At 32.3% G+C, this 15,060-nt stretch overlaps 2 protein-coding genes across 2 annotated transcripts; one reads left to right on the forward strand and one right to left on the reverse strand.

The window, feature by feature from the left end:
* Nucleotides 1-1,714: 1,714 nt before the first annotated feature.
* Nucleotides 1,715-4,578, reverse strand: LOC146924623 (uncharacterized). The gene is made up of 2 exons (XM_085709565.1): nt 4,515-4,578; nt 1,715-3,660 (listed from the first exon to the last, which is right to left on the reverse strand). Exon 2 carries the CDS (start codon nt 3,608-3,610, stop codon nt 2,504-2,506), a length of 1,107 nt encoding a protein of 368 aa, XP_085565691.1. The 5' UTR covers nt 3,611-3,660; nt 4,515-4,578; the 3' UTR covers nt 1,715-2,503.
* A 2,317-nt stretch (nt 4,579-6,895) lies between these two features.
* LOC146924624 (Translation elongation factor EF1B/ribosomal protein S6 family protein) lies at nt 6,896-9,978 on the forward strand. Its single transcript, XM_085709566.1, has 6 exons — nt 6,896-7,046; nt 7,384-7,500; nt 7,634-7,703; nt 9,035-9,152; nt 9,281-9,394; nt 9,511-9,978. Exons 1-6 carry the CDS (start codon nt 6,961-6,963, stop codon nt 9,672-9,674), a joined length of 669 nt encoding a protein of 222 aa, XP_085565692.1. The 5' UTR covers nt 6,896-6,960; the 3' UTR covers nt 9,675-9,978.
* The last annotated feature ends 5,082 nt before the right edge of the window (nt 9,979-15,060 follow it).

Here is a 15,060-nt window from a genome sequence, read left to right on the forward strand (position 1 = left end):
TACATAGTTTGTTACAATACAAAGGTGTAAAATATATAAGTATAATTTTTTTTAGGCAACTACACTTGTACTTTCAATTAAAATCAAAATTTTATAAAAATAATTATAAACATTACACAACACTAAAAAAAATTATACGCATTAGTGTAACAAAAAAAATATACAGACGGACATAAAGTATTACTCTAAACGCTAATATGTGTGTGTATATATTTCCAAGGTTGAAGAAAGGTAATAAAATTATTCGGTGTCATTCAATGACAGCGTGAATAAAAATATTTGCGAGGTTGTGATAATTAAAAGATATTGAAATTAATATATAAGTGATAAAAAGATAATAAAATTCCTTCAAAAATAGATAATAAAATTAAATGGACCGGTTCAAGAAAATAAAATAAAATAAAATGGAAGAAAAAAGCATATTGAAAAAATAAAATAAAAGGTTGCCAGCGTGAGTTGAAGAGAGGTGCTTGTGAAATAAATTGTCGAGAAGTAGTTTTTTGAAGTAGCATTCAACAACTTTTGGTCAAAGCTCATTCCATTCAATTTTATCCATTCTAAAAAAAGTACTTTTTTTAGAAGGTACTTTATTGATATTGTGTTTGGCCTAGCTTCTCCTTAAAAATGTAGATAAGCTGAAAAAAAAGCCGGGCCAAACGGTACCTTACTACTATCGTTGGGATACATTACATATTATGTGTACTTTGGCAGGACTCCCTTTTTTTTCTTGCTGTTTAAAATATCTTATTGTAAAGAATGAAAAATCATGATAAGTTTAACATGATTATGTCCATTTATTTGGTTTCAGAGTCTTTCTTTCTCTTGTATTTTAATTTTCCAGTAAATTTGTTATGTAGAAATGTGTTAATATTCAAATGTAACTTGAGTATTGATCTTCTCTGCTTTTCATAAGAAAGTGACCATATTACATGGCTAACTTAGAAGCATATGGTTCTTTTGCAACTTCATATTCACGCATAAAATTGGCTTGACTTTGGGGTTTTTCAGTAGAAGAATGAAAATTTCAAACACCAATCTATGCCAGAGTGCTTTGGTGACTTCTTGTTTGTCTATATGTTATTGCTCTTTTTTTTTTTTTTATAATATTTTCCTTTATTTTGTATAGGGACCGGAATATTTACACTCAATATTTAAAGCCTAAAGAGATATTAAAAAGTGGAAATAAAGTCAAAATTTGGTATTCGAAAGATGAATATGAAACTTAATGATGAAGGTGATGTTCTATTTCCCACATTTACGCTTGTTATATATCTGATGACTGTATATCATTGATGAAATGATCGATACATGGTCTTGGTCTACAACATGAAAAACACACAGGTTTGTTATTTCCCTACATAAATTCGGTTGTCTGCCATACTTTTTGTGTGTTCTCATCTACGAACACATATACAAACACATGATACGATGCTAACACATCGACATTGGTAATAATTTAAAGAATTAAATTAATTGAAAATGTGATCACACGTCGGTGTTGGACACCGACACATGTTGAACACTCGACACACCTTCGATCATAGGTGTCGGTGTTATAGAGGTCGTCGTGTTCTTTCATTGGTACTCATTTTGTTGATTGTAATAAACTGACACCCACAATTTCTTCTATTTCAGATTGGAAAAGAATCCAATGCAATTTTTCCCTTCTCAATTGTCCAAAGTATTTAAAGGAATGTGAAGATCATACCATCAGTTTGAGTTAGAGCTTCATCATATGTTTTTGTTCATTTTGACCTTATAAAGTAACGATCAATAACTACTAATAGCATAAAATTGGGGGACTAAGCTTAAACCCAAATAAAACCAAAAAAGATTAAAGAAAAGCAGCTATCCTCCTAAGCAGTCTAAAACCACTTCTAAGGACAGACTAGCTACTAAAAACTATCTACTTATACGAAAAACAAAGCAAACCCTGCTCCTAAGACAAGGTTCAGATTACATTAAAAATCAGAAATGAACACAGCAGACTAACAAGCACTAGCAAACACAGAATCTGCTGAAACTACAAACCGGACAGCAGATATCCAAAGTAAAGGCCAGACTTCTACAGAGACCGACATCCAGCAGCTGCTAAAAGAATTAGACCAGATCATACAATGCCACATTACGGGCACATCATAACAAAATCTTCGTTTTTGAATGAGATTGGATGCAACCAGTGTTACCTTCTCTAGTTTGTTGGTTCAAATTTTTTTCTTTTTTTGCCTACAAGAGGCATAAGGGTTGAAATCTATATCATAGATGATTGTTGATGTCTTTAACCAAACCCATCAAGTCAAGTCTTGGAGTAGAAGACTGAAGAGCAGACTTGTTAACCAGATTTTTATTGAGAGTTCCTTTGTTGTAATTGATAGACAAGTCAAAACATTGATCCATATCAAGAGAGCTACTGCCTCTGTAACAAAATATAAGCAAAAGCGAGTCAAAGAAAGTTGAGGTATTTAGTACAAAATTTGGACGAAATACATCAACTTTCTTTGACTCACTTTTGAGTATAGTTTGTTGCCGAGGGAGTACTAGTTATGATGTTGTCAGGAGAAGTCTGAAGATTCTGACCCATAACAGGATTGCAATGCTCGCCAAATAACACAGGAGACTTATTAATTCCCCGAACATTGATACTATTAGCTAAAGCAGTCAAAGCTGGCTCGGAGAGACAGGACTGGAGAGCTAAGTTGTCCCCCAAAGCAAATTTATCTATATCTATATTATGAACCTTCTCACAAATTTCAGAAATGCTTTTGCCTCTAGCTACCTCAACTGTTCTAGCTATGTCCAAAACAAGGTCAGGGTTCTCCTTTGAGAGAGTTTGTGAAGTGCCTTTATTAGCTAAATTGTCTTTCTCCACAGTTGCAGCTTCTAGGCTAACCCCATTAGGTCTAATATCCTCTTTCGAAACATGTTTAACTGGCCTGGGCTGATTTTCCTTAGAATCCACCCTAGATTTTTCCACTAGCTTCTTACAACGCTTAATGTTGTGCTTGTGCCCAATTTGATTGCACATATTGCAGTATTGTGGAAGTTTTTCATATATCACTTCTAAAGGAAATTCGAAACCGTCTCTTTGAACAATTATAGAGTAATACAACTTTTTAGATAGGTCCACATCAACTAGCAACCTAGCATAATGCCCAAATGTTCTTTTCTCTCTGTTTCCAGTGTTTTCATCCATGTCTAGCGGTGTACCTAGGGCAGAGGCTATTTCAAACAAAGTTCTAGGCATCCAATACTCCTGAGGGAGATAGCGAAATCGAACCCAAACCTGAGCATAAGACTGCTTGTGATTGTTTGGATTGAAGTCTTTGGACCATGGAAAAAATCTCAGAAGTCCAGGTTTAAGATAAACAACACCTAATGCTGAAATTTGACGCATTTCTTCAACCGATGAGAACTGAAACTCAAAGTAGCCTTTGCCTAAGGAGGTAAGTTTCCAAGAAGTTACCACCTCTTTCCAAAGAGGAGAAAGCTTATCATGAAGATCTCTGGCTGTTAGAGACGAGTCTCCTTTTTGGAAAGAGACACTTCCATGGAGACTTCTTTCGCTATCTTCAATTCCTTGATTCTCCGGTGAATCCTTCTCCGAAGCCATCGAGAAGGAAATCGAGCAAAAATCAACACCTGAGAAGATATGACCGGAAGCTGAAACAAGTGTTACCAGAAGAATCAAGTGAAACCAAATCTAAACCATAATGAGAGACAAAAATGAACATTTACTAGTGAATTTGTATTGAATCATTGAATTAAAATGAACATTTTTTAGTGAAAGTGTTCATTTTATCAATGTTTAGGTAGTATTTGATTTGTTTGGTTTAGACCCAAAAATTCATAAATCCTTGTAGAAATTTTTAAAAAAGGACGATGTTAGTATCTAAATTGACCCACATGGTATTGAAAAAATCCAAAATATAACAACCAAACACGAAGCTCAAATCAAAATATCTAAAAAGAAAAAGGTACCAACATGTTTGTGAACCTCATGTTGGTCCTCTTCACGTGTACATTTAGGTGTCTACTTATGCTTACTACCTTGAATTTGTCAAAAAATGGAACAAAGGCAACAAAGGAGACAACCTATGAACGCAGACACTCCTCGGATTAGGACATTAGGTGTCTCCCGGTGTCGGACATGTGATTTCACTTAATTATGTGATTTTCTCAAATTATTAGTGGTGTCGGTGCGTCGGTGTCTGTGTCATATCTCGTGTCTGTATCCGTGCATCATAGGAGACAACAATAAACAAATGGGGCATCTTCAAACAAAGATAAACATGCAATAGGAATTGAATAAGAATAAACACAGGAACAGCCAAGGATTAAGAAAATAAAGTGATCAAACAAAAGAAACTATGATCATAAATTCATTCGTGATCTCTTAAAAACAATAACAACATAAAAACATGAAAGGGGAAACAAACTCAGAGATAATCACAAAATCGCAAGAAACAAAAAGGAAATTACGAATTGAAAAGCAAAAGGGATAAAAAAAATGGCACCTTCGGAGATATCGTAACTCGGCTTGAAGGGTTCACTCGTAGATACCAGGGAAAGTGAAAGTGACACAAAAAATGACCTAATTTTTTTATTAAATTAAAGGCAAAATATTAGCTCTTTTCATTTTTAATTTGACAAAAATACCTGATTATTCCCGTAAAGTTTTTAAGTTTCACTTTGTTACCCTTTTAAAAACATAAAAAGAGCTTAGCTCACACTAGGGTTGGGAATAGGTCAGGCCAGCCTACATGGACCTACGGCCTGGTCTGTTTAAGTCTGGTCTGGTCTGACCTGTTTATGAAAAATGTTAGGCTTAGGCTTTTTAAAAAACATATTTAAGTAAATTGGTCAGGCTTAAGCTATAAAAAAAGTCTACGAAATCTGATAGGCCGGTCTATTTATGCATATTATTAAAATTTATTTTTTATTTATATTAAAATATAATTTATATTAGAATAAAAATCAAGAAAAATACTCAAATAATGAACTTTTTAAATACGCTTTGAGGCCTTATAGTGAAATAGGTTTTTAAGACCTTATAGCAATAGACAGACCTTACGATGAAATAGGCTTTAAAGCCAATTTGGCCTATTTAGAATTAGACAAAAATGAATATTTAATGAAGTAGGACTGTAAATAGGCTTCCAGGTCAGACCAGACTTTTAAATAGATTAGGCCAAACCAAAAAAATAGGCCTATGAAAGGCCATAGGCCAGGTTGAAGCTTGCAAAAAATTGCGTAGGCCAAGCTCAGGTCTATCAAAGTCTGGCCTGGCATATTCTCATCCCTATGGACAATGCATCAAAATATGCAAGGTCTGGGGTTCAAACCCCGACCACCAAAAAAAAACATGAAAACTTACAAAACTAACAAAGTTAAAGAATTTATTTGAAACTTAAATTATCTATTTCAAATTTAGAAAAACTTAAAGAGAATTTATTTGAAACTTAAATTCGGAATTTTTGTCAACTTTAAGGATTAGGATTAAAATGAGTATTTTGCTTCATTAAAAATAAGTTGTATTCATCTATTGCAATTCAGGGAGTGTATTGGATTAGGATTTTAAATGATAGTTTTTGTTGTAAAAGTCTCGAGGATTTTAAAAGACTTTGCAAGATTTTATTGACTTTCATGATTTTAAAAGACTATGAGGATTTTAAATTTGAATTTTGATGGATTTACATCATAAGAATTTAAAAGATTTGAAATGATTTTATAGATTTATAAGGATTCAAAAGATTTTATAAATTTCAATGACTCGTTGAAAAGAAATGACTACAACACACTCTCTATCATAATATTCTCAATACAAACTCTTATTGTTTTATGAGAGATAGAGAGCGGGATAGAGAGATAGATAGATAGATAGATAGATAGATAGATAGAGAGAGAGAGAGAGAGAGAGAGAGAGAGAGAGAGAGAGAAGGGAGAAGAGAGGGGAGAGAGAGGGAGAGAGAGAGATAGAGAGATAGATAGATAGAGAGAGAGAGAGAGAGAGAGAGAGAGAGAGAGAGAAGGGAGAAGAGAGGGGAGAGAGAGGGAGAGAGAGAAGGGAGAGAGAGAGAGGGAGAGAGAGGGGATGGAGAGAGGGATAGGAGATGAGGGGAGAGAGAGATAGTAAAATTTTAAAAGAAAAACAATCCCAAGAAATCTCATGTTTTCATGAAAGACTTTTTTATGCTAAAATTTCACTAGAAAATTCAAGAAAATCCATCAAAATGAATGAATATGTGAACAAATTCAACAACATCCATTTAATGACATAAAACGACAAAGTATATTATCGATATGACTATTTAATTGCACGCGGATCTGTAACATTAACGATACCAAACACGTTGATTGCATTTGTACTAAATCGAAGCTGATTGACAATCTAAATCGAACAAACAGTTAACACAATATGGGAAAAACAAACAACGATACACAGACGATAAAGTCAAGAACGTCCTTGCACTAAGACGATGAAACAATGAAAATAATAATTAAATATATGAAAAAAAAATCAATTATTTAAATAGGAAAGGAGAAAAACAACTTAAAAGTGATTTAGAGGTCAAAAAGTAACTCTAACCCACCTTATTTTAACAAATCAGCAAAAGTATATTGAAAAATGTGAGTTGGTAACCTTGATTTTTTTAATTATGCATCATAAACCCCCACTCACACGATGACCCTCCATTGAGAAAGTAAAATGTCACAAATAATTCAATAAACATGTAAAAAAATAAATAAAAAATAAAATCGAATCAAATAAGAATATACTAATACTAATATTTTCGTGAAGAAAAAAAAAATAATATTGGAGAGTTGTGTGTATGATTTAGGGTTTGAGATTATGCATCATATAAATACCAATTATTGAAGCCCAAAACTCACTCTCAACTTTCAACACTCGACACACTCTTCTCTTCTTCACTCTCCGCCACCGATTCATCGCAAACCCTAATGGCTGTTACCTTCTCAGATCTTCACACAGAAGAGGGTCTCAAATCCCTCAATGATTTCCTCTCTGGAAAAAAATATATTTCTGGGTAACCCCAAAATCCTCTCAATTTCTACTTTTTTTATTGTTTCAAATTATAAAAATCGTTTTTTTATTGTTTCTGAGATTTGGGTTTTTCAAATTCTATGTTGGGTTGTTCAAATTCCTTCTATTTTATTGATTCGAATTGAAAAGATTGGTTTTTTTTTTACTGTTTTGAGATTTGGGTTTTTCAAATTCTATGCTGGATTGTTTTTTTACTGTTTCTGAGATTTGGGTTTTTCAATTTCTATATGAGTTCTGTTAAATTCTTTCTATTTTATTGTTTTGAATGGGGAAGATTTTTTTTTTTTACTGTTTCTGAGATTTGGGTTATTGAAATTCAGGGATCAATTGACAAAGGATGATATCAAAGTGTATGGATATGTTTTGGAGAAACCAAGTGATGCTTTTGCCAATGTTGCTGGTTGGTACGATGTTGTCTCTTCACATCTTGCTGCAAGGTATGCTCTGTTCTCTTCAATTGTATTCCTTAATTATTGATCTTTATATTGAAATATGAATTTGGTTTTGTTTGATTTGATTATTATTTGCTAATTTTTAAATTATTTATTGATTTTAATTTTGTATGATTAGTTTCCCTGGAAAAGCTCAAGGTGTGAAATTCAGTGGAAGTGCTCCAGCTGCAGGAGCACCTGCTAAAGCTGTATGTATCTCCCTCAATTTTAATTTTTCGTGTTACTTCATATGTTCATTATTTCTGTTATGTCACGTAGAGTTGTATGGTTTATCTATTTGATGTATTTCTTAGAGTAACACTGGGTACATTTTTCAGTAATATACTGTGGAATCAGAAAATCTGAATTATCTTACAATGATATTCAGATTTTTATAACATCCAACATAATTTGAAATCGGCATCTGTTGAGACTCAACTTTTCAATTTGTCACTTGTCTAAGTTCATGATCCCTTTAAACCTGTAAGCTTTTCATCTTAAGTGAAAATAAGCAAGAAGCTAATACATACCTAGTCATTTATTTTCAGAAAGTAGAACTTGATATCTTGAGTTTGTAACAATATCGATATGTCTGTGTATATAATGTACAGTTAACTGAAAGATTATTATTAATGAAGAATCTGCGAACATTCTAGAATTGAACTACATAAAATCTTTGACTTTATATAGTTATTAAGTTATTGTCAATTGTAAATATGGTTAAAAAATGTTAAGTAGTCAAGCCATGCTCAAAAGTGAAAAACAATAATTATGATTGCCAACTCTAGTGTTTTGTATTCTGTTTTTTCATATTTTTGAGTCTTTGATTTTATTTATTGGTTGTTTCGAATTTAGCATGCCTAGAAGACATTTTGTAATTTTCATTATCAATACTACAAAGAAATAAATAATCCACACGAAAAAGGACAATACTTCTCGTCTTTCATATTACTGTATTTGAAACATTATTGCCAAAGTACTCTATTTTTATTTCAGAAGTGAAGTCAGTTTGTTTCAAACATTTCCAACAATTTTATTATTGAAATTGCTTTCAGCCAAGATAGCAACATGGATGGTTTTTTAGAGTAGTATTAGGGACAACCAGTACTGTAGAGCTCCTTTCTTAATGAGATCCACGCATGTTTTTAATCATTGCATGTTTATTATAGGCAATTAGGCATTGTTTTATCTTGTTTTTTGTATTTCTCAAAAATACAAAAAACAAGATAAAACAATGCGTAGTTGTATAATCATAATACTATAGTTTACTTTTGACATGACATACTATAAGGATGGAACATAACTGATCCTGTGTTAGTTGAACCTGATAGAGATGTTTACCAAGTGACATAGTTGTTAGCTAAGTTGGTAACTATGAAAGGACAGTGCTTTTTTCTTGTAGAAAAATACTTCTAAAACTTTGACGTTACATTATACACATGCCCAAGTTGTTGTGAAGTTTAGGTTATTGTTGTTACAGTTGTATTGAAGTCACTGAAGGAACTACTAACTAATTTGATCATTGGAATTTATTTGTCAGGCTGCACCTGCTGCTGAAGATGATGATGATCTTGACCTCTTTGGTGATGAAACAGAGGAGGATAAGAAGGCAGCAGAGGAAAGGGAGGCATCTAAAAAGCCCGCAAAGAAGAAAGAGAGTAAGCTCTCCTTCTAGTCGTTATAAATTTTTATTATTTTACATCAAGCATTACATTAAGCATAAGCATAGTTTTGAGAAAAGTGGTCATTGAGTTTGGTTGAAACTCATTAAGTGATATTTTTACAGGTGGCAAGTCTTCCATTCTGCTTGATGTTAAGCCATGGGATGATGAGACAGACATGAAGAAGCTGGAAGAGGCTGTTCGCAGCGTTGAAATTCCCGGTTTAACCTGGGGAGCATGTATGTTAAAAACTTGAAATTTTAATCTTTCTCACGCGTATATGTAATCTACCTTTTATAAAAAAAAAAAAAATCAATTCCTATGTGACTGATTTGGCTTGTTGCATTTGTTACAGCCAAGCTGGTTGCTGTTGGATACGGAATCAAGAAGCTGCAGATCATGTTGACCATTATTGACGATCTTGTATCTGTAGACGACCTCATTGAAGAAAGACTCACAGTTGAGCCAATTAACGAGTATGTCCAGAGCTGTGACATTGTCGCATTCAACAAAATTTAAGTTTGAGTTTTTGGCCATTTTCAAGCGGCTGATTAGACTGTTATTTGCGGATAGTTTCCTCCCTTCTCCTCCACTCTGTCGTTTCTTCTTTCATGTTTGGTGTGTTTCAGTGGTGGTTTTGTTACAAGAATTGTATGGAGTGAGAGAGATGGAAATATTTAATGGTCTAAATGTTATTCATGTCAAACACCATGCACATTTGTGGGATTAGCATCACTGAACCATATGCTTCTATTTAAATTTTTATAAGTTTCACTAGAACCGTTTATTGAATCGATACACAATATGAAGTCTGTTAGTTTGCTTTGAGTTGTCAAAATAATCAATAACCTTTTGCATATGCCATGCCAATAAAGCAGTTATGGTGGTCTAATATAAAGCTATATCTCCACACCACCGATTTTTTGTTGTTGGAGTTCATGGTAATAATGGTTACATGTGGTTACATGTGATTTTCATAAATATCCTGAGGCACAATCGTCATATTGGCGTTCTTGGATTCCATTGTGTCACCAAATGATTGGCATGGTTTTCCCTTAAATTATGAGCCCTTGCTAGTATACTGCTGGAATCATTCAAGGTTTATATGTAAAGTTGCGATCATGCCGTGGATAGCACCATATCCCCGTTTGATTTATCAAATGGTTCTTTAAGTTTTGATCAAATTTCATGTAAACACGTAAACACACAAGGACATAAGTTTTCGTTTACAATTTTATACATTTATGGTATTGAAATATCGATATTGAATATGAATATGAAGTCCCACTGAAACCCAAAAGAACAAAAATCCCACTTTGGAGTATGATGTTCAGGGTGGTCTTAAAGTTTGTCTTGGTTGAATCAATATAAAGATGTGTCATTTTAACTATTCTAATGTCTTTTTGTATTTTTTGTTGCAAAAGGAAACCCCAAAAGAAGACACCCAAAAATGGTGTCCTGAGATGTCATCTCTCTTGCCCACCCTTCCTGATGATGGCGGGATTCACAGTGACTATCAGTTGTAGACGATGACGGAATCCATAACTATATATAGGACCTTCTAGGATAAACTATTACTGCAACACAAAGTATGGTCAAAAGTTGGTGTTGCGGCCGAACATACATTATGGAATATTGTAGTTTGCCTCGTTGGTCGAAGTGACAGGAACGTGTGCCTTTGAGCAAAAAACTACTACTCTCTAGTTTAAGGCTATGAAGAGGAAAATAAATCATGTGGATTGTTGGATGAATCAAATTGTGAAGGATACATTGAATGTATGAATGTAAAATTATCTCGATCGCATGAAATCCTCTTCTGATTGACAAAAGGTCATGCAGACAAATTGCAAGGCCTTGGGCAAAACCTCGAGTGAGAGATAGTAAAACTATCTAGAGGTTATAGTGCTACAATAATTTTAGTAGAGTAATGAAACCACTTCGAGTCACATTGAATTCAACTATACAATGGACTAATGAATGAATGGATTCACAAACACAAGAATGAGCAAATGAAGTACGAATGAGCAAATTAAGGAAGTGTTATCTTATCTCTTCAGAACAAACTTGTAAACCCAAGAAATAAGGGTATCCACTTGGGTTGGTATGGTGATATTGACTTGGTACCTGAGAGCGTGTTCCTCATTAAGGTCTCAATTTCGATTCTTCCTAGTGCGCTTCAAAAAAAAAATGTATTCATCGAATCACAACCATATTGGCACGTATGATTTGGACTCATAATTTGTTCTTGTCCGCCACCAACTGCCATGTAAATTTATACATATAAGCATTATTCAAAGTTATGAGATTTCTAAAGCCAAGGTCACCCTCTGTCTTGGGTTTGCAAATTTGTTCCCGAGAGATAAGATCACACTTCCTTTGCTCATTTGTACTACCCCTAATGAAGTTACAACATAGTTTTTCCGCTTCGATACAAATAGAAGCAGGAATATCCATTGTTTTCATGATACATTCCGGGATGCAATCAAGAGAAGATTGAGCCAAAGTAACTCTATCTGCAATGGAAAGAGAATAGACTTTCCAGTTAGATAATTTTTTAGAATGAAGGAATAAAACTCCTTTGTGATGCGATTATGCATCATATATAGGAGCTCCAAGATAGCTACCAAGGTTATATGCCTGCTCCATTCTCAACACATGGCTAATATGAATATTACTTCCCATATCATCTTGCATGTTCTTCATAAAGAACACTTTAGATTTAAAGAAGTTATTTTTCAGTCTGAACGCACCACAAAATTCATCCATCAAGTTTTTGATCATATGAGCTTGTTCTAAGGATGCTTAGGCAATAAAGACAGGATCATCCACAAAACAAACATGAGATAACTTAAGACCCATGCTATTACCAAATTGTGATGGTTTCCATATTCCATCCTCTACCATGTCCTTGATTTTGTGACTTAATCTTTCAATCGCACGGACAAAAAGACATGGAGATGATCGATTTCATACCATGTCTAACCAGGAGTTTGATATTATTAGGAATATGCAATTTATCCATGGAGTCCAAAATGAAATTCCAATCAATCCGATCAAAAGTTTTTCAAGATCAATCTTTAGAATCATAAACATTTTTTTTATTGCGATAATGCGTATAAGTTATGAACATTAGTTTTTATAAAATTTTAATTTTGATTAAAATTATAGATAGAGATATTTTACGCTTTCATATTAAAACAAATTATATTTATCTTTTTAAATGACACAAGCAACATAACAAATATAATATAAAATTTTATCTTTTTTTTATTGACACGGACAATATAACATCCTATAACAATATTCTTATAGGAAAATTTGATTAAGAGTATAACTAGAAATGAAAAATTTATCCAAAAACCATGTATTTCATTTATATATACTAGCATTTAGACGGACACAATTTGTCCTGTCATTTTATAACGCTAATGTGTATAATTTACAAACAATAGTTTTTATCAAATTTTGATTGAAATTATAGGTATAGAATATAGATAATATATATTTTGCACTTTCATATTGTAGCAAACTTTACTTATCTTTTTCAATGATACCAACAATATAACAAAAATAATATCTTTAAAAAAAATATATAATAATAAATAGAATATAAAATCTTATCTCGTTGAATAATACCAACAAAATAACATCCTTATAGTCAAATTTACTTAAAAGTATGATTGGAAAGACAAAAAACTAGCTTAAAAACAACGTATTTTCTTTATATATAGTATACATATAGTATTTGGTTATAACTTCGTTTTTTTCATCTAAACCAAAAATAATTTTTTTAAAGAAAGTTTTTGCTTTTATTAATGTACTTATAAAAAAATATTAAACTTTTGCTGTTTAGATTATTTTTATTTGCAAAACTTCTATTGTAATGATTAATTAATTTGAATGGTGTGATTTCGGTTTACAGAATAAATAAAATAATTTGCACCAGTAATTACAACAATTCCGTAGTAGCACAATGGAATGTTTTCTCAACTGCCAAGTTGAACCTGAACCAGGAACCAGATAACCGGGTTCGACTCCCGGCTACGGAAACTTATTTTTGAATTTTATATAATTGTGCTTTTTGGTTTGAACTAAGACGATAGAAAATTGTGATGTTATTCGTTTAATTATCCACATATATTATGCCTAAATAAACTAGTCTTTTAGGATGAAAAAAATAAAAAACACTAATATATAATTGTGCTTTTTGGTTTGAACTAAGACGATAGAAAATTGTGATGTTATTCGTTTAATTGTCCTCATATATTATGCCTAAATAAACTAGTCTTTTAGGATTAAAAAAATAAAAAACACTAAAACATTGTTTTAGTCTTCTATTTTTGGTAGTGAAATATTGTTTTAGTCTTCTATTTTAAAATTGGATATTTTCTCCTATTTTACAATTTTAATAAATTTTCATCTCACTCAGTTTGTCATGTCATTAAAGACGAAACCAAATGTCCTCGTGAGCTTAGCTCAGTTGGTTTAGACTATGCATAATATATGCAAGGTCCAGGGTTCAAACCCCAGCCACCACTAAAAAAAAAGACGAAACCAAATCAAAAAGGAAATTTCAAAATTTAGTGGGACTTAAAAAGTTATAAAATTTTGGAGGATCAAAAACTTCAAAATTTAGTGTAGTGGGACTTAAAAAGTTATTTTAGTGGGACTTAAAAAGTTATAAAATTTTGGAGGATCAAAAACTTCAAAATTTAGTGTAGTGGGACTTAAAAAGTTATAAAATTGGAGGATCAAAAACTCAATTTTTGAAATGGAGTGGTGGTGACGTTAATCTAAACATCAAAAAGGAAATTTCAAAATTTAGTGGGACTTAAAAAGTTATAAAATTGGAGGATCAAAAACTCAATTTTTGAAATGGAGTGCTGGTGGAGGGACTAAAACGTTAATCTAAACATAATATGAAGATCAAAGTGCTATTAATTCTTTGTTTTTATTTCAGGGAGAATTCAAAATAATCTAACACGCACACAATAGATATGTGTGTATGATATTAGATCAAATTGTAATTTTTGTCCCCCTATTTTCATTCATTAACGGAATTGATGCCTCATTTTAAAGTCACCCAGTTTTGTCCTGAGCATAACTCAGTTGGTATGGACAATACATAATTAATATATGCAAGGTCCGGGGTTCAAACCCCGACCACCACCAAAAAAAAGTCACCCAGTTTTGATCCATCTTTTAGAATTTTAAACTTTAAAATGGTGATATATCATATTTAAATTGATGCTTTTAGGATTTTTACGGTAATTTCATGGTTGTTGATCATTCTGCATCATTGGGTTGTATGACACGTCATTTAAAATACTTCGCAACACCATTTTTAAGTAAAAATAAATGAGATAAAGTACCAATTTCGTGAGTGAAATTAGAGGTTTCAAAATTGTAATTAAGCCAAGATATTATTAAGGTAAAATGTCTTAAAAAATTCTCAATAATATATTTTAAAATTTCGTAGGAGGTGTCATCTTATCTCTTGGAAACAAATTTGCAAAACCAAGAAAGAGAGGTACTCATTCGACCACAACCATACTTGACACGCATGATTTGGACCTATAATTTGTTCAATTGTTCTTGTCCGCCACCAACTACCATTCTAATTTATACATACAAGCAAAGTAGTGAATGAATGATTCGCTACATGAAGAAAAGAGGTTAAATAGAAGACTTTGTGTTTCAATCTTTACCCTTCAATTAAAATTTGGTCACCTTTCACTTGATGTTCGAGAGAGTAAGATGCACATAATTAGAGTTAGAGAAGAAAAGGGGTTTTTGTAAAAATGTATATAATCAAGAATAATTTTAGTATTATGATTATATTTTAAAGAGAATTTCAGGTGTAACTTATTTTGAAATTTAAAAATTTTAATTTTAACGAAATTAT

Source organism: Medicago sativa, chromosome 5, assembly GCF_051527215.1.
Source record: "Medicago sativa cultivar Bolivia chromosome 5, Bolivia_mono, whole genome shotgun sequence".
Classification (NCBI taxonomy): domain Eukaryota; kingdom Viridiplantae; phylum Streptophyta; class Magnoliopsida; order Fabales; family Fabaceae; genus Medicago; species Medicago sativa.